Source organism: Corvus brachyrhynchos, unplaced genomic scaffold (genome assembly GCF_000691975.1).
Source record: "Corvus brachyrhynchos isolate BGI_N302 unplaced genomic scaffold, ASM69197v1 scaffold239, whole genome shotgun sequence".
NCBI classification, from domain to species: Eukaryota; Metazoa; Chordata; class Aves; order Passeriformes; family Corvidae; genus Corvus; species Corvus brachyrhynchos.
In genome coordinates this window covers 9,184,971-9,211,230 of record NW_008246057.1, presented here as the reverse complement: position 1 = coordinate 9,211,230, position 26,260 = coordinate 9,184,971, and the positions used below count along the sequence as shown (strand labels likewise).

Below are 26,260 nucleotides of genomic sequence, written 5' to 3'. Positions count from 1 at the left end.
GAGGAAGGAGATCTGATCATTAAACACACAGAGACTACTTAAGGAACAAAAAAGGCACGCTGTAAGGCACCGTCTGAGGGCATGGAAAGAGATCTGCAGGTTCCTAGTGTCAATCACTGGTCTTCAGCTGGGAAGTCAAAGTTATAAACCAATTCGCAGAACAGAAGAATAGAAAATGGGCACGAAATAAAAAGTAAGAACTGCAGGAGTAAATGTAATGAGCTTTTATTCTTTTCATAGGTACTATAAACCCTTCTGTTAGCACCTCTAGCTGTCGGTCATAGCCTGCAGCAACGAAATTATCTGGTTGGCATCACTGTCTACTAAAGAATTATGTCAAACAGGCTTCCTTTAGTTTCCAAGATGAAAAGGACACTACAAACGTCAGCAGGGCAACTGAAAGGAGAAATGCTAGCTTTCAACAGACCCAGAAACATCAACAGACTGACAATTTTGATGTTTAAGTATTACTCCATTTTCCATGGAATCTCATGTTGATGGCTGGATGCACAATACTCTCTCTCTACCCAATAACTTTCTGAAATAAATGCCTTTTGTTTTCAACCTCTATCCACATGTTATGTTTAAAAAGCAATTGTACAACAGTAACTGAAATGTTATTGCCAAGCTTCATCAGGAAGGTAGCGTGCATTTACTATAATAACATTAATATTGCAGTTGAAAACCAGACTGTTCTTAGGATGGATAAAAAATGGGAAAAAATGCACAGAAAGATGCCCCCCAAAAGCCTGAAAATTGTCTCATGCTGGTATCAGACAAAGTAGTAAGAAAACTTACTTGGTGCGTGAGCTATAGTTAATGGCTTAAAAGATGGTCAAGCTCATTTTACAGATTAATGTAATGTCAAGTATTTACAGTAAATTACAATTAAGTAAATGTTAAAACTGCAAAACATAAAGTTTGATCAACACAACTACAGTGTTTTAGCCCTGGCCTTGTTTTAAAAGCCTGTAAAAATGCCAGATGTCACTGCATGAGCTGCAGAGTTCCAGCCACAGGCTATGAGAGAAGCACTGAAATTCAGGGGCCAGGCCAAGTGCACTTCTAACACCACTGCAAGTCTGGTAGGTGGAGACTGAATTTAGGAGAGCAATTGTGCACACGTTCTCAGCCAGTTCAAGTTATCACACATCTACTTGCGGAAAGAGCACGCAAATTTGGCACAGGGACGTCTCTGAAAGGCAGGGGAAACCAAGAATGGCTGTCCAAGAAATAGTAACATAAGACAAGACTTCATAACAATGCACCTTTATAAAGGCAATAATCATTTGAAGTCTGTGGACAACATGTGGACTCTTGAAGTTTCCTCTTGTTCCAAAAATCTGCTCAGACAGCAGATTTAGTTCTCAAGCTGCCCTGATCCTGATGTGAATTAGCACAGAAAGCCTAAGACCTGTGGAACTCTTAAGGACATACAAATTATTGTACTGATGCCCTTACTCTCTTTTATTTACAGTATCCACACACAGTGGTGGGAAAGATTTTATTCTCAGCATAAAAAAAAATAATAATTTAAAGAAATTTTTTCTAAGTATACTAGGAATTCTCCAGCACCTAATCTTACGCTTCATCTGGAAGTAACGCATTGCAAGACAATTTTAAAGGAAGAGTTGACACAAGATCAGAAAGACAGCTTTCACTTCAAAAATACATATTATTGCAGGGTACTTTGTATATTCATCCTTCTCACTAACTTCAGATTTCATTGCATCAGGCTGGGTACCCTCATACTAAAGTCAAACTCAAGAACTAAATAATACACCCCAAACATAAAACATATGGGGTGCTTATTCATACCTGATGGGGTCAGATAAGAAGCAAAGGCCCCAAGCAAGCTTGACTTTTTGCCAGAAGGAAAGTGCAGCAATTGCTCTCTTAAATGTAACAGGGATGGGTCGGTCACCGAGGTGGAATTTACAGAAAGGTACTTTACTGGCCTGAAACAGAAGATACAAATAATCAGTCAACATTTCATACTGCAGCACAGCACATTCTTATTAATGAACGTTAAGGATTTACTGTGTTATACAGGGTATCTTAAAAAAGAGCAAGTAGTGTCATACTTCAACATAAAAAAAATATTTTGGCTTTGCAGTAAATAAAATTTACAAAATACTACTACATTACTTCATAAAGGAATAGATCAAATACACAATGTATTGTAACCCTTGAGGTTACTTCTACTGAAGCAGAAAGCTTCTGATTATTACTTCATAAGGTGACAATGGGGCTCAATATCTATCTGAGTCTGAATAAAGTCTGAGGTGAAACAACTGTCATCATTTTGCTTTCACCTAGGATTTGTCAGGATCATTAATCTTTCAGTTGGCAATGGTAAAATATATTAAAGAAAGAGCTCATGAGACAATAACTGATGCCAGATAGCACATGATAATGTGAGGTGAGACTTGGCTGTAGCTCATGCTGACAAATTTTAGCACAGAATAGAATTTCTAGAAAATTCTTTCCTATGCACAGTTCTTTAAAAATTTCCAGCAATCACTTTAGAATAGGACGGAGATAATTTTTTTTCTTTCCCACTTAAAATGGAAAATGCTTAAAACGTTTCGATCTGGTCTGGAATGCTCAAGAAAATACACTTTGAACAAGTTTTCTTTTTATTAAGGATGAAGACACCAAATTATTCCAGATTCTTTATCAGCAATGTTCTCTCAGATTTCCTTACTAGTACATAATTTACATAAAAATAGCAAGATACATTCTGCAAGATGGATACATACACAGAAAACAGTGTCCCAGTATTCCAAGACAAAATGAGTAGTGTGATACACAGCTACTATTTAGTTCCAGGTATCACTGCTGGCAGTAGTAGAAAAGGTGATGTTAAAAGACCATATAGGACTAACAGACCAGTCAGATATTTCACTTTCCCAGTTTTTCTAGATGAATGGAATGTGTAAGATCTCACTAATCCTTTAGAGCTGGTTTTCACAGCCTGAAATCCTGACACCACCAACAGTGGGACCAAGATCAATATTCAGAAGTCAAAAACAATTGTTTAAATGAAACTAAATTATTAATGAAAACAAATATCTTCAGAAATATCATCAAGAAAAACCCTTATCATTTGAAGCCTTTTTGGAATTGCTTTCATACCACTATGTCTACAGATCTTTTCACCTTAAGGTACATGTTGAAGTCAAAAATTATTTTTACTACTTCACTGGCTTCAGCAGAGGTATGGCCAGAGTGCTCTCTTCTAGGCAATAACAAAAAGATTTTATTGAGTTCAATTCTGGAAGCAAAAGGCCAATAATCTCAGAAAAGCCATTTCAAGTTCGCACCTCTTTGAAAGCCTCCCTGAATTCTCCTCCTGGGGCCATTCCCAGCTGTTCTGTGATGTGAGCAGATACCTTCAGAAGCAGCATTTGCATCAATCCAGACATGACTCCATTCTGGCAGAAGAGGGAGAAAAACATGTAAAAAAAAAAAAAAATCTACAGGCTGAAGAATACACTGTTCACAGAATTGAAAAAAACTTTAATTATTTTAATGAAGAAACAGCACTGAAGCTACATTTTTGAGCCAATTCACTGACCAATACAGCTCATATTTCAGTTTTTATCAGTTTACCTCACTGTGCGGCCAAAGTATTCTACCTTTCAACAAAAACGTATAGCAGGTTAAGAAAATAAAGAAGGATAGCCAGACTTATTTCAGCCTATATTTACTCTGTCTGCTTGAAGAAAGTGTCTGGATAACTTAATGGTAAAACAGTTCATACCATTTAATTTTTCTTTATCTGGATACAAAAAAATAAAGGGACCACAGGAGTATATACCATTGAATGTACAGCGAACACCACATCATAGAAACACTGAAGTGAACAGCCAGTGGTCTAATCCCAGACATGTCTACAATCCTGAAAAACACTTAGGCTGAGGACTGGTTAGATGAAGAAACAGAGAATCTAGCATTGTACAAGAAATTGCAGTGTATGATTTCAGAACACAAGATCTTAGAAGAGACCTCACAGCCCTCAGTATGACTCAGTCCCACAAGAAGATGGAAGGCTTTCTATTGCTTTCTTGAACTGAGACTTAAAATCAAAACTCTTCTCTTGAAAAGTAAAGAATTCTCCTATGTATACTTAAGCAAAATTTTCCTTTCTTGACCCTTTACAAAAAGAATGAAAAAACATCTCAAATCTGTCCCTTCTGTCCAGCTCTGGCTGTCCTCAACAAGTTACTTTTATGATTAAGACTCAATGAATCAACATTACCTTACCAAAGCATAACCTGCATCTTGGTTATACATCTCTTCCAATCTGGCATCAGTCCATAATTCTGCCAAAAGGGGCACCGTCTCTTTCCTCAGTAAAGGCTAATTTCCTGCTTTATCATCAGCTTCATGCAACTCGGAATGAGGCTACACAGGATAGCCTGACTTAATATAACTGCTGGAAGTTACCAGAGAAAGGTCCCGGTCTCCATTCTTTGCTCAAATGACCCACCTTGTGCCAGATCCAATGCTGGCGTAACCTTTCCAAAGGCTGTGGATGGTTTGTGCAGTTAAATGGACTCAAGATCACTGAGGACCAGAACTGGCAACAGAGGGGTTATTTCCAAAGCCAATTGATTACTTTGTTTATCATACTACAAACTAGCAAGCATGCAAGAAAGTCAAGTGCTGGACTTCTGGAGAGAAGGAAGAAACAGGAGAAAAAGTGTTTTCAGCATCCCTGAGATCCGATAAAGTGCCTGGGGAACAAAGGTTTCCAGAAGTTCAGAAAAGATACAAAACCTCCCTCCAAAAAACTAGGATAATGCAGCCTGAGGTTATTTTCTGGCTGATCTCTCCTTCAGGATTGATGCACCTGAAGTTGTATTTTATACAACAGGAATATTTGTCCTGTTGGCTAATAGAGGGATACATCTTCGAAGGGTTTCCAAGTTGTCTGTGCTCTTAACCTGCACAAACTTAGTGCCTGCCATATTTGTTTAGCATCAAGGAGATAAAAGGTGACACGCAGCTGTATATGTAGCAACAATGGGCCAGCCAGATACTGTCAGGGGATAAAGGGAAAAATGTACAAAAAATGATGGGAGCAAAACAGTAAAGGAGGTTATTATCTATACCAGATTAGTCAGTGTTGTATAAAGGAAAGCTGACCACAAAAGAACATTAAATCCAGAGTGGATGGCAATAATTTCATATGTTAGATGCAACAGCCATAAATAAACATAGCAAAACTGTCGTGGTTTGACACAAATATATAGAAATTTAACTGCACAGGCAGAGGGATGCAAAGCTATCAGCATACAGGAAAGAGAAAGCAAACCACCAATTTTATAAGCTCAATGTTCAATAGCAGTCAGAAAGCAAGACGAGTAAGAGATTACCAGGAAAGGAACAACAGGGAAACATGAGAGCACTGCTGTACAGTCTTTAGCAGACTCCTGCCTTGAAAACAAGATACTTCAACTAGAAAACGCTCAAAGAAATACCAAATACACAAGAAGAGATTAAACATATTAAATACTTGTGAGGCTTGGGAAAGGATGACTGAGGGAAGATACACTATTGGACACATGACTAGCATAGAGATGATGAAAAGGGCAGGAAGAGAGAGCAATACCCAGGCAAAGAACACTTATACTATGCATGGGAACACAGCCTATGGAGGGGGCCTTGGAGCTACTCTTTGACAGCGTAACAGGTCACCGATCCAGCACCAAGTGCAGAAACAAACCACATGCACTTTCATTTGCAATTCTTTTAAAAACCCTAATTCCCACGAAGGAAGGCAGCACAGCCTTGACACCTGGAGCCTGGTATTGGTTTTCCTGCTGCTGCAAGAACACTGGAAGTTAGACTTCAAAACACAAGTGAAGGTAGCAAGTGAACAGCAGCCTGCTCCTGTCCATATGGATGTAGCTATCATCTACCAATTCACATGATATCAATTTTATTTAAGAAGACTATCCCTGTGGGTTACCTAAACATGGAGGGCTGTACTACACAGTGCAAAATGTGAGCTTTTTTCACTAGCCAGAACCAACATTACAATATATTCCTCCACAGGCAACTTCAGACAAAAGGAGGCTAAGCTATGACTCTGCTGTCACTAGCTCACTTCTGCCCCCAGAGCAAGGTTTCTCAACTGCCCCTCTGTGCCAAGACTAGCAATCTTACTGCCAGTGGGGGATGATGCAGCAAAAAAACCAAGCCCTGCTCAAACTATCACAGGGCCATGGTATGGACACAGAAGGGATAGTAGAACCAAGATGCTGGGGAAAAGAGAGAACCTGTTGTACCAATTTGGTTTAAGCCAACTGTTACTGCTTGTGGATAACTCCAGGTTATCCACATTTGAGCCAGATACCAGTCTGCACTGTGTTGCCTTGCTTAATGGAAAGCAAACAGGTACTTCTCTGCAAACAACTGTAAGGGTTTTGAAATTCAAGGAGGAGCTAAAGAAGTCTGGTTTTAACCTACAACAGTTGCGTGACAAGCTGTGGATGCCAGTGACCCATTGCAAATATGTATGTTTCGTGTTAACATGCTGCTCAGTTTCCAGCTTCAATTAAGAGCAATGAAATCCAATTTTACAGCTTAATATTTATGTAAGTGACTATAAAGAGACATCATTTGGGCTTTTCTTCCTCATTTCCAAACTCAAGGATGAAAGCTGAAAGCAGCTTTGACTTTCAGTGTAGCTTCTGGGGCTGGAGGCACATTTCAATGAGAGGAGGCAACTAAGGCATAACTGAGCAACTTACCAACTGGTCTGATTTTATTACAGAAAAACAAAGATACTATAACTTGGCATGAGACAGTTGGACTGTTCTTCCTGGTTTTCCCTATATAATCCATGCTGTTAGCGATTCAAAGGGGAAAGATTGGGGGTTTTTTTGGTTGAGACCATAGATAGAGAAATATGTTCCTTAAAAGGCCCAATGTTCAAATTTTATTATTTGCATTATTCCTGGTGGTAAAGCAGACTAATACTGAGCTGTAACAATAGCAATGATCCTTGTAGTACTCTCTGGCTTTAGAGTAAACAGAGTCTGTGTTTTCTACTGTCTGCACACAAGATCACTTCAAGCCTGGTAGGAAGCAGTAACCGCAAAGCTGCCAACACAAATTTACATCACAGAGAAAAAAAGTCTGCTGTTTTGTTTTCATTGTCCTTTTCCTCTTAACACAGCAAAAACTGTTGCATTTAGCTTTGATATAAAACAAGAAGTTTCTGTGCCTGTTCACAAGGTCAGAAGACCCCCAGCTATGCTGTTCCAGTTGTTGTGAACAAGCATTTTGGCTACATGCATCAGAATAATCCACCTTACCTAAAATAAACAAATAGATGCAGCAATTCATGCAATATGCAAGTGTTTTGCAATGTCTTTTCCTTTGATAGGGCATAAATAAAGAAAACAGGAAAGGCATTACTGCCTAACTCTGCGAGTCAGAAAGGCTGCTCTGAGACATCGTGTGCGAGCACACACACTGGATAGCCCTGAGCCACTACAAGTGCTTCTGCATGGATGCAGATTATATTCCTATCAGGGCTGCAGTCCTGGAAATTCCCCCATTACATCAATAAAGCAATTCCAATGTACAATTACCACACGACCAAAATAACAATCTATGAATTTCTTCATCCAACTGGACACTGAAACTCTTTTTACTATTGACTATACACTGCCATTCTAATCAAGTGTCCTTTCACTTTTAAGTCAACTTTGTGTTATTTCACTGTGCCTAGCTTAAAATTAGTTAAATACAAGCTAACTATGTGGAACTGGAAAAAACACAGGACAACATTTTTTTTTGCACACACGTCCCGGACATGTCCGCATCAAACTGCCAGAGTAGTCATAATTTGAATAGAATCCCACACTTTTCAGCCCAGATTTTTCAGAATCCCCCTTCAGGGCCTACTATCAGTTAGAAACTACTCAAAAGACAAGTGGATAGGAATTAAAGAGCAACACACTAGGATGAAGAAGGAATGCAGCAAAACAGAAAATACCAAAATTAAGTGCTCCTTAAATAGCTGTGATACAGATGCAGATTGCCGAATAATAATTACATTTAAATATATTAGCAGAGCATTACAATTGCAAAGTTAGACTTGTGTCCTGCAAATGGAGCAGCTGTTAAATGTAGGAGGATTCCTGTCAAGGTCAACAAATTGCCCAAACGATCCCATTGTGAAAAGAAAATCCTCAATGGTCCATCTGAAAACAAAAAAAAATACCCAAACCTATCTTTGCCACTGTAGTAGTACTCTCATCTAGGTCCACAGTATAAGGTTCCCAGCTGGCAGGAACACTGGTTTTGATTCAATGTGACAAACTGCTCTTAACAAAAACCTTAAATTCTCGCTGTAGGAATCATACCTGCTTTATAGCTTGTTGAAGTTTTTCCAGATTTATTTCTTTGGCTTCTTTTAGTAATGTCTTTTCATCCATCTTTAACATAGAAACTCTGTACTGGCATAGTTCCACCACAACTACATCAGGCTGCACTTCTTGTATTGTCTGAAAAAGATGAATTTATTTATACTGCTTTAGAAAGGAATAAATGCAGCCAATATCAGTATTTTAAAGAGAAAAGGGACCTTAAAAGCACATTCCAACAATCATTTTCAATTAAAAATCAGTAGAATAGTAAATAAGACTTCTCCAAATAACTATGCATTAAGAAAAATATTAAGGAAGGTGACAGCAATTGAAATTAAGTTAAGACTTAGCCTTAGTTACTGGATGCTTTAGGACAGGATAATTGTGAACACAATGTGCTGGGGAGGGGAGCAGGAAAGAAACACTTCATGTTAAACTTTCCACATTCACAAAACTAATTTGACCGTACTCTGTGGTAATTTGCAATCTGAATTAGAATACACTTTGTGCCAGAATTGTCAACCCTGGTTCTTACAAGATTCCTCCCCCTCTAGCTCCTGGATAGTAAGGCCACTCTAAATTGCAGAGTTTGCAGGAGGTACAGTATGAAATAGTTTCTACTTGCACTAGGGCTTCAGACCTATTTGCAGCTTGAGAATGGAATCAGAGTTTTGGGCAGCATGGTTTACAGCTAAATATTATACAGGCAACGTAAGCTTCACGAGTGAGATTTCTACTTTCAACACTAGCACTGTATCTGCCTTTTTTATTGAAGGGCAAATAAAAATATTTGAGCTGGGAGAGCAATGTATTGCATCAAAAATTATTACTGTAAAATGTCTGCCTCTCATCCCATAGTGCTGTTAGCCCTCCAACAGCCAACTAGAAAAAACAGAGCCTGAAGGTTACAGCACAGAACCAAGTCAGAGAGCTGGACTTCATTCTGCTAAGCAGTTAGTTGACAACACTATAAAGATGCTGCTGAAGGGCTCACATTGAGTATTTACCTTTACTACATCCTTTTTGCTGCTGTCACTGAAGTGGGCTGTTCCAACCACATATACTTTAGACCCATCCTCAGTGTCAAGCTCAGTGACAGTGCTTGGTAAAGCAGGCCTTTTCTGCCTCTTCTTCAACTTCATCTCCAGAAGAATTTTAAATGCATCTGCATCAGCTATAAATGTAAAGAAAAACAGAAAAGAAAAGCACACATGATATAAAGTGCAGGTACATAAAACAGAAAATAAAAATGTCGCCACTAAACATCAGAGCAGAGCTAAAAGGCCATTGATTTACCACTGTAATCTTACATTCAATTCTGAAGCTACATCATTGAGAGTGCCATCACTGGAGAGGCTGCCTCCAAGCATGGGTCTCAGTCCAGGTTTCCTACCCTGTGGACACTGGGACAGGTTGGCCCCGCAGTTCAGTAAGGTAATGAGAGAAGCTGTGTGGCAGGTGAGGTGGACAGAGAAGCAAAGAATACTTAGAAAAGGTATACACTAAATTAGAGAAAAAATAAAAAGAAAAAAAAAGAGCATTTTAAAATTCTAAACCCAAAGTGTTCCATTTTGGGATTCTTATCTATATAAATGATAGCAACACATGGACACTGGTGTGAATATGATGGCAAAGTCACCTGCACATATTGGCACATATAGGATACCTACAGTACCAACCTTAGCCTTTTCCGTGATTAACACACCAGGGATCAGTACCCAGAGGAAAATTAAACCTCAAGAGGTATTTAGGTCAGGAATCCAATCATTCTTCCCTAGATTCAACAACTATTTAAGATCAAAATGGTACAGTGTGAGTTTAGCCCCTCTATGTCAAGCTTGCCATATGGAAAACAGGAGGATCTATCAGTTCCATCACAGTTACTTGTTAAATGCTAGATAGCCTCGCTGACTGAGATAGGGAAGCTTTAACTCTATAGCAATGGGAAATAAAAGTCGCTTTGAATGAGTCATCTTTAAGCTGTAATGCATCTTAGAAAAAAGAGTATCAAGCAGGAAAGCAGAGTTTTGTTTCCAACCAACTCTCTTTCTCTGGCAAGCTGCTGCACAAGTTAGCAGAGGTCTCAAGTGGTCTCCAGAAGCCTGGAATAGGATCATAAGCCCAGGGAAAAAAAAAAAAGATTAGTGAACAGTTTGTAGGCAGGATGTCAAAGACGCAGATAAATTACAGCCTCCTACCACACATTCATTTTATGAATCGGATTTAATTGTGTGGCTCTGGCCCCAGTTCTGTCCCACAAATACTAATCTCGTAAGACTTTATGTAAAAAAAAAACAACCCCAAACCAAAACCAACCAACCAAAAACCCCACCAAATTAAAAGAAAACCAACCAAACAAAAGAAAAACCCAAACCAGAAAAATAAAAGCAACCCTTCAACATCCTTCTTAGCATTTTAGCAACCTACTACTTCATGGTCAATACCCAAGAACATGGTGTGCTGCAATCAGTACTGTCTGAGCTAAGACAATGTTGCTGCCAAAACAGATGGTGATGCTAAGGAGGAGGTAAGGAAAACATGACTGAAAAAGGAAGAAGAGGAAAGGCTGTTGCATTTGTAGCACTCGCAGTCACATAATTATAAAAGCAGTCATAGCAGATCAACAAAAACCCACCTAAGCAAATATCCTGCCTCCCACTATGGTCAAAAGTGGATATGTAAGGGAGAATATAATACATGGGGAAGCGTGTGTAATATCTGTCTCAAGTACTTTCCTAGCCTAAAGCCATTTATTGTTCAGATTCCCCCAGTTGAAAGTGATTTCTATGTATTTGGTAATCCTTAAAGGGTGTAATTGCTATTTATTTTACAACCCTTCACCTCGCACATATACTCGGTACTGGACTGAATAATGTTTCATGTGAAGAAAAAGTGCTATAGTGGTAGAGTGCCAGATGTTATAATTTAAGGACACAATTAAGGAAAACATTCTCAGGAGTAGCTATGTTTTTCATTGAACCAGCTTCTCTATCGGGAGAAAAAAGCAACATAAAAAATTAATCTGCTTCTTCAGGTCTGCATATGCCTCCCATAACTTTAGTCAAGGCTCTCTTTGATCCCATGAAAGTTGAGATCCCTAGGAATTATTCAGCAATGTTGCTGTTACACACTAATTTGCCCTAAGGTGGTTTAGAGCCTATTACTCACCAGAAAGAACAATTTGAATGTTCCTATTGTTACAAATTAGCGCTGTATACATTAATATCACAACAGTGTATCAATATACATAAAGCAAATCTTAAGAAGCCTTTGTTTTCTCCTCTTGAGAAAGAAATGCCTGTCATTATCTGATCTTTACCAGTAACAGCTAAGAAAAGATACTCTCTTCCTGGGATTCACAAGACAGTTTTGGTTGGAATACTTCTATTGCCACATCCTGCAGGCTTGCCAAAATATTAACATGCTAGTGTGGGCAAAGCATTCCACTTGGGACAACTGATCAACATCATATCACTAGATGCCAGACTGTCAAAACATACTTACACATCACTGGCTTAGAAAGCAATAACTGAGCTCAAAACAATAGCTGAGTATATCTATTAAATCTAAAAATATTTACTTTTGAAAGTATGGGATCAGCAAACTGAGAATCAATATGTCATTGCTCTTTCTGAATTTGATTTACACAACTGGGCCTTGAAACAAATCAAGAACAGATTAAGTCAGCTATGACTTCATTAGCATCTCCCTTTTGTGCTAACCACCCTGTCCTTTTTAGCTAAGGAAAAGGCAAGGACATTTAGCTTAATACCCTTCCAGTGTGATACACCCTCCCCAGTCAAACCAGAAACATACAGATATTCTGCGATACACTTGACGTTTCCTTTGGGCCATCTTCTGGTGCATCAGAGGAGGACATTGGATCTGCAGCAGCCTGTATGAAAAAAATTCAAAAGGAGGCTGGGAATTATAATGAAATGTTTTAATACATCTTTCCCTTTGTGAGTTTACTCAATTTAAACCTACATATAATATTCAAACAAGTAAATAATTTAAGCAGTGTCACAGTTCAAAACATCTGTGGTTTTACAACTATTTTTCCTAGCTGCCTGAGTATGAGGAAGAACATACCAAAGACTAACTACTTCATGCCTATTTTAAAAGATAATATTTATACCTGACAGGGAGTTTTTAAATAAATGGGATTCCACATAAAAAGAACAAGTTTATCTCTAACACTACTATAGCACCTTCTGTATTGAAAACTAAAATGTGCACTGATTATTTTAATACCATTTAACTCAACTACCAGTCAGCATTAGTCTGTCAGGAGTCTGACAAAGTTAATCAGTACTCACAAGACTAAACATCCATTCTAGAAAAGTCAGGCCAAGTATTTGTTGGGATAAGGCAATTACACAATATGCACATCAAATCTTAGAAAGTTCATGTGCATGATGACTTTATACATATCAGAAGTCAAAGCCAAAAAGACACAAGACATCTGCAGAGTTTTGCTCTCTAAAGGAACAAAAGGTAATTGAAAAGATTCCCAAAGACTGACTTTTAAATATTATCACTAGAAGTATATGATGCAGGTCTTTGGCTAGCAAAAACCTTTCTTACTTTTGATGAACAGGCAAGTTTTAAAACGCGTGCATAGAATTCAAACAATTCCAGTCATTCAGCCAATGTCATCCAAGCCAGAGAGGCAGAGTCAGTGCAGAAAAGACTCAGGAATAAGAGAAAGCTAAATTATAAACTACCTTTAGGCAACAACATTAATCCAAAATTTAATCAGGATGATTATTGGAGGAATTTGGAATTTCTGAACAAAATGAAGTCAAAATGTTAGAGACAGGATGAGAATCCATCACCATTTAAGTACTTTCCAAAGGAAAGGCAATATTAATGAGTCAGCAAGCAGGCAGCCAACCTCTCCTGACAGATGCCAGCTTTTTAGCTAAAATGACTGGTTTATTTACTTTGTACTTAACCTGCTAAGGTTTAAAGCAAGACTGTACAAAGCACATCCAATTGTTAAGAGCTTTCAACAAAAGTAATTATTTTCCTCTTGCATTCCTTTATGCCAAACAGGAATTTGGAGAAAATAAATCCTGAGCGTCTTACCGTGGGCCCCACTGAAGGCAAGGAAGAATTTATGATACATTTCATGGAGTAAACTCAAAAAGTACAACAGCTTTACAGTGCAAAGTTTAAAATACTCACAGCAACACATCATCCTTTCACTACAAAGTAAAAGTCTGTTCACTGACAACTGCAAACTGCAATTACACTGCAAATTGCAATTACATTCACAAATCTAATTTAACACCAGCTCAGCTTTTGATCAGAACATATGGCTTGACTCTACTGCTTGCATACGTTAAGTCTAGTCACAAAAATATTTTGGAAAAATTTATCCATCTGTAACATATGGAATTAATCCTGTCACTTATGCTGGCTTTGTCATCACAACATCACAGCACTGCAATGAGCACAGCACTAAGCCACCACATTAGCAGTTTGTTATTCTTTTTTTTTATTCACAGGACAAAAGAACAGACATTCTTATACTTCATAAGATAAAAATTTCCTGAGCTTCACTTGTTATACCAGAAAAAGCTTTTGAGATACACAGATATGAAAGGAGAAGAAAAGGAACAGAAAGGATAGAACAAGCATCTCAGTTGAATTTGGCAAGGAACTTAAGCCATGTACAATGTGATTATTTGTACATAACCAATTTCTGTAATTCTCACAAAATCTTTTTCCCCTAAAAGTTTGATGTCATAGGTTAGGCTATTTTATGCAATTCCTCACTTGCATGTAGAATAATACAAAAGACCCATTTTAACTTTTGCAGCTGGAGGGACAGGGAACCTGAAAAGAACCTAAATGTGTGGAAAAAAATAGCACTCAGCTCTCTGTCCCCGTTTTAAAAAGGGTCTCATGCTGGCATTCTCAACCCTAAGACTTTGCAGAATTTCCCCACGAATGAGTTGGAAGAACCTGGCTGATTCAGCCTTGACCTTCCCTGCAATTGTACTGAGATACAAAGTTCATCTCCAAGCCCTACCTCAGGCTGTTGCTCCTCTTGCATTCCTGTAGCGTAGGCTTATTTTCACCAACCACACAAGAACTGAAAGAAGTAGAAAGAAATGGGAGAGAATTAAAAATTAATGGCATAACCCAGAATACTGGCTCAAGAACTGTCAGGGGAAAAAGAAAAGCAGATGCGTCTCTACAGTCTCTAATAAAGGTTGAAGTAATAAAAGCAGCAAGCTGAAGAGGCACAAATGTCACCTCTTCAACTCTACTGCTGTTAACCACAACAAACCAACAGCAACACCCCCAGCAGCAGGGTAAAACTAGCCTGTTTCAGTATGGTTCTTGAGGTGGCTCTAAAGCCAGAGTATAGTTTCTGCAACAGCAAAAATTTTGCTCAACTTGATCAGTAGTTCTGTCTTGTCCATATAAACTACATCCAGACAGTTTTTAGGCAAATTTTAGGAATCATGTCTATTTCTATTTCACTGCTGCAAAGAATAGGAGAGCTGCCACAATCTTAATATTCAACTATAGTCATACATGTTGTTTTATCTGCATCATGTGATCACATATATTTACAAATATGCCAGGGTTAGATCAGTCAGCCAGTATCTGTATGAAAACCCCATGAAATTCGGTTTTAAAACCCTTAGTGAATGGTTTCCATATCTTAGTTTAACAATATGGATGAAAGAAGGAATCTTAAAAGTCCAAAGTTCTCCCTGAAGCTGGCAGAGTGCTATGACTGGACTTGAGTGGCACTCTGAGGCAGTTACCCAAGACACTGAATGCAGGACTACTGCTCGTTCTGCTTATTCTCAGTGCCATCCAACCAAAATTGAAGCACTCAAAGAAAGTGCTGCTTCTTTACTACAACAATTTGGGCTACCTCCATTTGAGCTACTTCACAGTACATGTGAACAGTGTTTTATGTTATTAAATAAAGAGAGAGCAATCCTGAACAACTTAGTCATAGAATACATTTGCACTCCTGCTCGGGGGAGTGGACAGACAAGTTTGGCTCCTGCCCTACAGTTAGGTGAGGCTGAGGAGAAAAGCTGGCTGGCATCTGGGTGACAGCATACGTCAGCACACAAATGTGATGGCAAGCCTCCCCCTTGCCCAAATACAACAGTCTCCTGCAGTAGGATTAGTGCTCTGCATCCTGGTTTCTAAAAAGCCATTTTACTTTCTAGCTTTGCTTAAAGTAAGTTTCTTTTAAAGAGCATTTGCCTGGGCAGTATGAAGCATGTGAGTGTAATTCTGTCCACCGGCACATCTCCCTCCACACAGCAGAGGGATATCAGGAATTTGTGCCTTTTCACTGTCCACTGCTCATGGTCAGCCAGCAAACTGGAGATCACAGCTGCAGGCTGGGCAAGAAAAAAGCACAGTGGCCAAGATCCTGGCTTCTGCATGGTGTCTGGAGCAAAATCCCCATGAAACCCAACAGAGCCCCACAGCTTGAGCAGGCAACAGCTACAGACACAGCTCCTGAGCTGTGAGGCAAATACCTCATTAAAACAAATACGCACTAAACACAGTCCAAGACGTTCAGCAAAACAAACTATTCAAAAACACCAAAGAAGTCTGCACAGGCAACATAAGCACTTCAGTGGTTTTGCTACAAGGTACAGTATCATTTTAAAACCACGGCCACGCCTTCCTGCCTTCCAAGGAGTCAAGTCAAGGAACCTTGGATGTCAGAGTAAGCTGAAACAGCAGGTGAAGCTGAACTGCTCTTCTGCTTCAGTATGCCCACAATGTGTGAGTGGTGTGGACAGATCTAAAGGAGCACAGCAGAAGGAAACCCCTGCCTTGAGACCTGCAACCTGAACAGGACACACCAGCACACAGGCACCTCAATGCAGACAGTCTGTCAGTTTTGTGGGCTTAAGTAAACCCAGCGCCTCTTTTTATCCTGTCCCGTCTCTGATAGACTGGCTTAACTACTTGTTGAATTAGGCAGTAAACCAGACTGGAAAGCAGGCTCAGTTTAAAAAAAAACACCACTTTTTTCCCTTCACACTCTACCAAGGCATTTTTAGTTCAGATGACCAAACAGCTGCAGGAAGAACTGCACCAGCAAGACTTGAGGAACAGCATGAAACGGAGATGTTGAAACCAACTGCCCTTTGAGAAAATACTTGTCCAACTACAACATCACTCAGACTGTACTGATGCTCAGCTCTGGGCTTGGTTCTCAATTGGTCTGTGTGCAAAATACCACAGTGTTTTTCTGCCAGTGAATCAGCTGGCCCTAAACACAACCTAAAGCTCTAAGCTTGATTAAGGCCTGCTGGCATTTGAAAACATGTCTCTTATCTACAGAGTGCTTTTCAAAATAATGAACTACAAGTGCTGTTTAAAGAATAGACTCCTACACAGAAGCACTATGTGGTGTTTTTTCCCCACCAAGTGACATTTTAGAAAACCTCATCCCATTCTCACCACTAACTAAATTATATGCCTGATACTGGTGGGGGTGGGGGGAAGAGATCTTCTTTGAAGTTTACTCATGCTAACTAGCACCGTTTTTTAACTGACCTGTACCTTTGCAGAAAACAAGCTGTTTGTTTCCAGCTCACTGTTTCACTGTGGTTTCCAGCTGCAGCCTCTGCAGGGAATCCATGAACAATACTTCCATGGCCAGATGAGAGAATGGGCAGCCACAACAGGCAAGTCTGCCACTTTTCTTCTAGGACAAGTGGGCCTATGGGAATCTCATGAGGTTTAGTAAGTGCAAGATGCTACACTTGGGTCAGGGCAACCCCCCATTATCAATACAGGCTGGAGGATGAAGGGATTGAGAACAGCCCTGCCAAGAAGGACTTGGGGGTGCTGGTGGATGAGAGGCCGGACATGACCCGGCAATGTGCACTTGCAGCACAGAAAGCCAAATGTATCCTGGGCTGTATCCAAAGCAGCGTGGCCAGCAGGGCGAGGGAGGGGATTCTGTCCCTCTGCTCTGCTCTGGTGAAACCCCATCTGCAGTGCTGCATCCAGCTCTGGGGTCCCCAATACAGGACGGACATCAACCTGTTGGAGCAAATCCAGAGGAGGCCACCACAATGGTTAGATGGCTAGAGCACCTCTCCTGCAAGGAAAGGCTGAGAGAATTGGGGTTGTTCAGCCTGGAAAAGAGAAAGCTTTGGGGTGACCTAATTGCAGCCTTCCAGTACCTGAAGGAAGCCAACAAAAAACACAGAAAGGGATATTTTACAAGAGCTGTAGTAACAGAACAAGGGGGAATGGCTTCAAATTGAAAGAGAGTAGATTTAGATTTGATATCAGGAAAAAATTCTTTACTTCTGAGCGTAGTGAGGCACTGGAATAGGTTGCCCAAAGCAGCTGTGGATGCCCTATCCCTGCAAGAGTTCAAGGCCAGGCTGGATGGAACTTGGAGCAACCTGGTCTAATGACAGGTGCTCCTGTCCACTGCAGGAAGGTTGGAACCAGCTGATCTTTAAGATCCCTTCCAACCCAGGAATTCTATGATCTTGTTTTCAGGTGCTTAGATCTGCTCAAGTTACACTGGAGGTGAAATTTTCCATGCAGAAGACCTGTTTCTGGATTCACCAGATTACAGGCAAGGCTGGCTACTCAGCTAGCAGCATTCTCCTCAGCAGGACTGGCAAAAGTCCATATATTTTGGGAATTAGTCAAATACCTTGGACCCCAGGCTGACCTAGCTCATCCATGTGAAAGGCACTACCCTTATACGTTTCTTTATTCACAGAAGGTATTTGTGTGCTATGATATTTGAAATACAATCTTGAAGCTTCTGAGAGAAGACTGAATGTACCTTGCTGTTACACAGACCATCAGCTGAAGCACACAAATCTGTATGCACTTCCTTCCCCCCATGTCCAATAGAAAGAAAGGGGGCCGATTCAGATCAAATCCTGGCAACCATCTGAACAATTTACATCCATGCATTTCTAAATTACTTGTAGTTTTATTTTTCAACCTGTGTTTTGGACTTTTTTTCTTTTTTTTTTCCTTTTCTTTTTTTTTTTTAAGTTTACTTTCCTAAAGAAATGACACCAGGTAACAAGGCATCTTATTTGTCTGTGCTTGTTCACCCACAGGTAAATTTTAAACACTTATGGTAAGCAGAGAAGAGTCTCACAGTCATTTACAGGTGCAACGCACAGCACTGCTCCTCCAGGAAAAAAAGATCACTGAAGATTACAGGAGGTGCATGTGAAAAAGAGGCGGTCAGGGAACAGAAGGAAATTCAATCCCAAGTTGAAAAGCCACAGGTAAAAAAACCTGTTCAGAGAATTATTTACAGTGTTCCATAATATGTATACCACAATATCTCATAACCCCAAGTTCTACTTACCATGAGATTTGGCATGAACATGTGAAGCCAATCAAATTCCCCTCCTCCAGCTACTTCAAAGGCCTGTAAGAGCCCCTTGCGAGATATATCGCATACTGAAAACCTCAGACATGACAGTGCACTTCTTTCAGATGAACTGGGAGATGCAGCTTGTAGGCACTCATAAAGATCAGATATTAGGAAGTATTTCTGTTCTCTTATCTGCGAGGAGACTGTCTTAATCGTTCATTAAGGGATTCATTGTCCTGCTGTGAGTACTACCAAGAAAATTCCTGGAGCTAAAAGAAATAAAGAGAAGTCTGGTCTTGCTCCTTATAATCCAGCAAGATGAGGCTTTGCCTCTGAAATTTTCTTGAAAGTGCTGCTTGATGATTGAATCTCCACTTCAAACACCTTTTTCCCAGGCAAGTGGGATTCTTGTGCCTGTTGCATCTTTGTTAGTCCGAGGGGTCCTGCCATTCACTGGCCCATTAAAAATTGTTGCTTATATATCCATGTGTGAACAAATGAAGCCCTTTTTTCAACTCTTAAGACACCTAGGCAACCAAATTTTTGAGACCACTGAATAAACTGTAAATGTAGAATTTAGCCATTACTCATCCCTACTGATAGGCACCTATTTCCTCTCAAGGTCGTCTTATTCTGACAGTACACAGAGGACAGCCATTGCTACTGAGAAAAGCACTGCCAAAGAGGGGCTGTATTTTTTCCATGCACATTGGCATTATTCTCTTTCCCCCAAAACTGCACGTTCAGAAAGGAACACACAGGAAAGTTCAACATCTTCTAGCAATGCTTATCCTGCACAGAGGCTGGCAAAGCAGAGTTAGAAAGACCTCCCTGCCATGCTATTTCACATCAGCCCTCGCGCTTTCCTAAATTAAACCAGCTTCAGCAGTGCTTCCTCTTTGTGTGAAATCTTCTCATGAACTCATTTTTCGTACTTGATAGTCTCAGTTGACCAAAGTGTTTCAGTTCTAGCTTCATTTTTAGGCATCTGAAACTCTCCTACCCTGCAGTCTCAAGAACACAAGAGGTACACTCTCTCACAAATCAGGGCTCCTAGCAAGGCAAGTTAAATAACAAAATGCCCTTTCCTGTTTAATTTCAATGAGGTATTTCAGTGAGAAAATTCAAACGAACGCCACACAGGGGTGGACAGACAATTCACTATGGTATCCTCCTACAGTAGGGCTGAACTTGTTCCTTTGCTGTCTTGTCTAAATTTGCTTTCTTCAGAGAGTGATTCAACTGAATCAATAAAAAAAGCTCTCTAAAAACCTCTCATGGTCCTACCTATAAAACAACCTAGTCAGCTACTTTCCAACAAGATTTTTATTGAATGTTTTCCTCCTTCTGAGCTATACAGAAATTCAGAAGCAGCACTTTCTTTCCTCAACATGTTGACACTGCAAGAGGGAAATAAAAGTTGCCTGTAGTCTTATAATTGCTCTTTATTTTCTATGCACTGCACACACATCAGAATAGATGTGTGTAAAGAAACTAGGAAAGGAGTCACCAAACTACAACTGGTTCCACCTTTTATTGAAAGGAACAGGCAAAAAATTTCTGTGTTTGATCCCCTCAACAAACAAATGTAAATACATCTATTAATGCTTTTGATAGTTACAATATTCACTAACACTGCACAAGGTACAGACACTTTGGTACTCAAAGTATTAATCCCATAGCCTCCGAGATATGATTGTATGTACTTCCCTGTTCTACAAATAAGAAACTGAGGTATATGAATGCTTAAATAATCTATAAATCTGACCTCTGGTAGCTAAACAAGTAGTTAGAAGGCTCCTGGAACTTTCAAAGCATTTCAATTTTGCAATCTGAATTTTCCTTTGTTTTTAATCATTGGTCCTTCTAGGATCCCCACACACCCCACAGGACAGAACTTCCTCATAGTAACACAGCAACACCACTCATCCTTGTTCCTCTAAAGTGGCTGTGGGAAAGACAAGAGGTAGGCTAAGGACTGAACTTGAGAGCAGGCTGTTGAACAATAAAGTGGGAGTCCTCCAGTGAAAATACAGCACACCTCACACAGGTCATGTTACAACTGAGCCAAAACTGACCTGAACCGGACATAAGCCACAGGCACACACAAAAGTCAGAGACTCATGTGTGAGCTCTCTAACACCAGTATCCTTGGCCAGAACACAGCTTCCATCAGCTTGGTATGAGATGCAGCAATAAAAATTTACGTGCATCTACGTGCAATATGTGTGCTGTGTTTCTTTCACCCTCTAAACCTGCAGTTTCACTAGCAATGGATATTTGATTTAGCTGGTATAGCCTGTACACTTTACAGTCATATTATGCACTGCAGAAGCACATCTCATTTGAATGCTGCCACCCTTTTAACAGGATCACTTATTTTATGTGAACAGAAGAGGCATATCAGTACTTCAGAAGACACAGACCCAACTTTTCTCCCACTGACAGACTGTTGCACTTTTTACTCGCTGACCTAACAAAGCACCTTCCACGCTTAACATTTAACCTATTAAGAAGGCAAATCCAAAATAAGATACCCACTTAGGTCTCAGCACCATACTCTGGAATGTGAACAGAGTATTTAAGACTGATGAGACTTTTTCCATACTTTCACACAGAAATCTTACAAATGTTTACAAACAATCATCAGCTCCAAATGGTGTCTTCTCTGTTGATAGACTGCTCATACTCAGAAGGATGCATCAGCTGAAACCTGTCTGCCAATTAACGTAACAGCCACAAATTCAGAAATCGGTATGTATTTCAGAATTATCACCAATGTGACCTACTCCACATATTGCATGTTATCTCTTTGACACAAACCCACGCCTTTGAAACTTAACTGAGCAACTGGTTCTGTAATCACAGATGGTTGTAGAGCATGGCTCTGGTTTCTCACGACTCAGAAGTTCACAAATTTCAAAATACATATTTTTACCCTCTGAGTATCAATGAGGTGTTCCTGCAAAATTAACTGTGCAGACATATGCAGCCTAAACTCAGGTACCTGCACACTGGAGTCAACATCCATGTGCATGCCTCGGAAGCTAAAATATAAAAATCAAAGACAACTGCATTCATTTTGCTTGAAAGGAGGTGTTGAAACACAAGAATATGTGGCCTGGGACACTGAAAACATGCTTATCGGTGAAAGACAAGAAAGCATTCTCATATTCTTTGTGGTTTTACAAGTTATTGCTATTACACTGACTAGGTCTACTTGATGAAATGAGTAAGTATGAGGTGAATCAGGATGGTAATGCATTGCAGATTTGAGAATAAACACTAGCCCACATCCTTATTCTTTTAAGAGGTTGCAGAGACATAGCTAAACTTAGAAACATGGGGCAGAAAGACCACAGTGATGTGGCTCATGTCTGGACAGGCACTCAGAAACTGACAGTTTTTTAGAACCTACACGTCTATCCAAGCCACTTTCCTATTGTATTCCAATGTGACTTATGTGAATTCAGTGAAGATCTAGAACCAAAATAATTTCATTAGACTTTCTTGTAACCAGCAGATTGCGGTAAGATATCAGTACACCTCCTCCCTCCAGGCCATGTAAAGCTATGAACCAAGTGATACTTCTGATTTTGGAAAACTCTCTAGCACACTCCCAAGCAGAACAAAAGGAAAACAGCACAGCTGCTGCACGTGTAGTTTCTATGGAGTTCTACAAGAAGCAGGTTTTTTGCTCTGTTCATTACCTACAAGCAGCAAGCAAAGGAGATGGGTGAAGAAGTTCTGCGGTGTCAACGGCCGTCAATGGCTGTTTGAGATATGCAGAAACTGCATTGCAAAAGTACCGGCAGACACATCAACTTTTGCTATGAACACTTTTAAACACAACCCTTATGATGGTTTGGAGGGATTTTGGAGGACAAAATAATTTTGCCCAACTGTCAAGCACATTACTTATCAGTAGAGTTCTTCTGCCTGTCCCTTTCATCCTAGTCTCCAAACAACACCTGGGAACAAGCTGATTTACTCTTTCAAAATCATCAGGTGAAACACAAAGCTGAAAAAATTATATGACATCGGCTCATCTTCTGGCAACAAGTAAAGACACAGAGCTCTACTGTGGCAGAGAACTGAGGGAAAAGGGTCAGGTTTCACGACAGACCTCAGAGACAAAGCTCCAGGACAGCAAATTCCAGCCTGCAGTCACAGAAGCCCCACGATAACACTAACAGCTCAATACTATCGACACACTCACCAGGAAAGCTGTCCCGTTTCCAAGTCAATCCAGCTGTTGTACTACTCATTTAACCTGGAAAGGACTCTGTACCTGACAAATTCAGTATATATAAAGAAAAAAAAAAAAAAAAAAAAAAAAAAAAAAATCTCTATTTCCATGACTATCTGCTGCCCTTCCAAGAAATGAGAAAACTCCTCAGCAACTCCTGATCCTGGTTCCTCACACACAGGCCTTCTTTACAGGCTATGCTGTAACTGGCTGTCTTGCTGTCTTTCTGAAGGACGGCTCCCAGTTGTGCAACACACAAGCTATGCATCCTAGCAAGGCAAGATCAGGATCTCCAGGTGCAGTACACAGGTGACTGGAGACTTTCTTCAATTTTAGCAGCAGTCATGGTGGTGTTCGGCTGTGGTGCAGGCTCTTGCTCTCTCTCAAAAGCGGGCACACCCTTCCTGAGATAGACAGACCTCTCAACATAGAAGCATGACATTGCACTGACCCTAGAGACAGGGTTATTTTGCAGACAGCCTGAAGGGCTTACCCACTGGAAGACACTCTCAGAGCTCCAGTGTAGTCTTTCCTGTAGCTTGATATGCAGTGTCATCAGGACACTTAAATTCTTGCATGTGGACATGCTAAGTCCCTGCATCCCTCAGTGACTTCAATCAAAACTGCAAACCAAGTCAACTACAGGCAGGGGAAGGAAGGAGGCAGTAGAAAACAACTCCTCTACTTTTTTTTTTCTTATTAGAAAAAGAAGTGTAAAGGAAGAGAACTTGTCACTGAGTGCATGCACATTTTCCGACAAATCTATAAACTGCAGTTAATATTAAAGTTATGTTCCCCTGAGTCCTGTTTTAGGAAGGGAGAAAAATACTCACTGCTAAAGTTCCAAGTTCACATACAAAACTGCAGCCTTAACTAACATGTTCATAGCACCTGAAATTTGAATGGCCCTTTAAAAAAACATTCAATAATTGAAGGTCTGACCTCACATTCAATTCACATAGGTATTTGCAAATATGTTTCTAATCTAATAACATCACCAAGAGAATACATTGGTGAGATTTTGTACTAAATAATCTATGAGAGACAACCAGGGCTGCTAACCAGAGTGAACTTCCCCTGACAGAACAAGGAGAGCTGCAGAATCCTTCTTTCCCACTGGCACTGGCTGGCAAAGCACATGCTGTGATATCACTTCAGACAGACACAGTTACAGACCACTCCCATTAAATCTGGAGCACATTTATCTCTGGCCTGCTCTCATTTCTACATTTTCAAAGACTGCCCCAAATATCTTTCTTCACTTTTCCTGAATAGCAAATAAGGAAAAAGAAGATGCTTTCTAAAAAGTGTTATTTTAAAAAAGCACTCATATGACTCGCCCACAAATAGGTGCCAATACCACGTGGTTCGTTCGCAGTTGTGGTGGCAGCAGCAGCATTTCATTATATTTACCATATGGAAGAAAGAATACACTGAAAAATCAATCTAACTCTTCTAGCACCAAACTACACAATATCCAAGTCTACAGTTAAGATGCCAGAGTGCCAGACACTGGGAGGACTGAAATTTACAATAAGCAACTTACAACTAAAATTTACAATACAATAGTCAATTCAAGTTACTGAATCTTGCAAGTCTACTGACTGCCACCAACAGCAGGGCACAAACCAGTGCCACAGCCACAACCCAGATTTTTCAATTAATAAACTCATTTAGCTTAGGATAATTAAATGGACATGTGTTTTCCCCCGATGTTGGGGAAGATGAAATAGGAAAGCCTTATAAATATGATTGCCTGACAAAAGATTTTGGGAATATGAAAACTACAGGCAACATCGAAATGAAAGCCACTTTTGAAATACCAAGTCTTAGTTACTGAACAACTGGAAAACAATGGTATGGCCGACTGAAGGTAATCCCCTCTTGATGGAACAATACCCTCTGCTTGCAAGCAGGTCCAAGGGTCAGAGCAGACCCTACTAGCTCAGCAGAAGGGGTCCAAAGAGTAGTTTTTAGAAGTTAAGATGTAGCACTCTATGGTAATATAAGAACTCTTACAGGCTGTATGTAAATGCTATAGGATTTGTATCTTGTATTAGATTGGTTAGTGACAATTAGAATATTCAGTACAGAAGATGATTTATTGTATTGTAACCAGGACTTCACCATTCCTTACTACTTCTTCCTCTTCCACTCCTGCTCTTACTTCCACTCTTGCTCTTACACTCTCTCTCTCTCTCTCTCTCACCCGTTTACTCTCTTGCTCTCTTGGGCCTGCTCAGAGCTGAGTCTGGCAGCTCTGAGCAGTGCCCTTATACGCACGCCTTTTACAATAAACCCCATGTGTCCCAAGACCTGCCTATAGAGATCTCTCGTCACCGTCTACGCCCGGTCCAGACTGAACCAAGAACCTACACCCCTGCTGTGCAAGGTCTACTAAAATACAGTAGAGAAACCCCTGGAATCTGTTTGGTTTGGGTTTTTAAATTTTTTTTTGCTTTACTCTGTTAGCTTTCCAAGAAGGAGTACTTCCATTAATGAGGTGAACAGTAGTTGCACAAATACATGCCTCTACAAAATGGAGAAGTGAAGTCGTTCCAGACACACTATTGTCACCACCACATTTGCAAAATAGCATCTAACTTGTAAAAGACCATCCCGTTCCCTCACTTTTACAACCCATCAGCTGCAACTTTCTGCAAAGTTTTACCAAAGAAAAATACTCTCTTCCTGAAAGCTAACAAAAATAAACACCTCTGTTGTATGGACACCTGCATCGGTACATGTATTTTCCTCAAGAGAAAAGCCCAGGCTATACCTGTGACACGAGTTGTGCTCAAGACCCGGGTTAATCTGAACTATTTTCAGAGGTGAATTCAGAAAAAGCCACTGCTTTTTCTAAGACTGCTTTTCTAAAACTGCTAAGAGACCAAAAAAAACCCAAAAAAACAACAACAACAACAAAAAACACCCTAAAAAAGAAAAAAAGAAGAAGAGCTGTGAGTTTCGGCTTTTCCGCAGCTCCCCGCCAGAACCAAACAAATCCCACGCTCTTATCACTAAACACCTGGACCAGGAGCGCTGTGCCACGTCCGTGAACCCGCAAACCAGGGAACAGCCGTAACGAAGGAGCTGAGGACACGCGGGCCCAGGACCTTACAAACGGCCCCAGGAGTCGCGTTCCCCACAAGGTTCCTGCCCAGCGGCAGTTCCCCGGCCGGCAGGGCAGGGCAGCGCGGGCCTCCTCGCGGGACGCGGGCGGGAAGCGGCCTCCGGCCTCCTCTTGCCCCG

The 26,260-nt window shown here is 40.3% G+C and overlaps 1 protein-coding gene across 4 annotated transcripts in view; it reads right to left on the bottom strand.

Annotated features, from left to right (window-relative positions):
- TRABD (TraB domain containing) overlaps positions 1–26,193 on the bottom strand; it is a 35,590-nt gene extending 9,397 nt beyond the window's left edge. Inside the window, exons 1-7 of one of the 4 annotated variants that reach the window (XM_008642546.2) lie at positions 26,037–26,193; positions 14,431–14,493; positions 12,207–12,285; positions 9,398–9,564; positions 8,388–8,528; positions 3,327–3,437; positions 1,819–1,958 (exon numbers count right to left, since the gene is read on the bottom strand). In XM_008642546.2, the coding sequence (XP_008640768.1) occupies positions 1,819–1,958; positions 3,327–3,437; positions 8,388–8,528; positions 9,398–9,564; positions 12,207–12,285; positions 14,431–14,454 (662 nt within the window). In that variant the 5' untranslated portion in view covers positions 14,455–14,493; positions 26,037–26,193. Of the gene's footprint in view, positions 1–1,818; positions 1,959–3,326; positions 3,438–8,387; positions 8,529–9,397; positions 9,565–9,700; positions 12,286–14,430; positions 14,494–22,978; positions 23,003–26,036 lie in introns of those variants that run through there. The other 3 variants (XM_017745980.1, XM_017745982.1, XM_017745981.1) reach the window with 3 other exon arrangements.
- Positions 26,194–26,260: the final 67 nt, after the last annotated feature.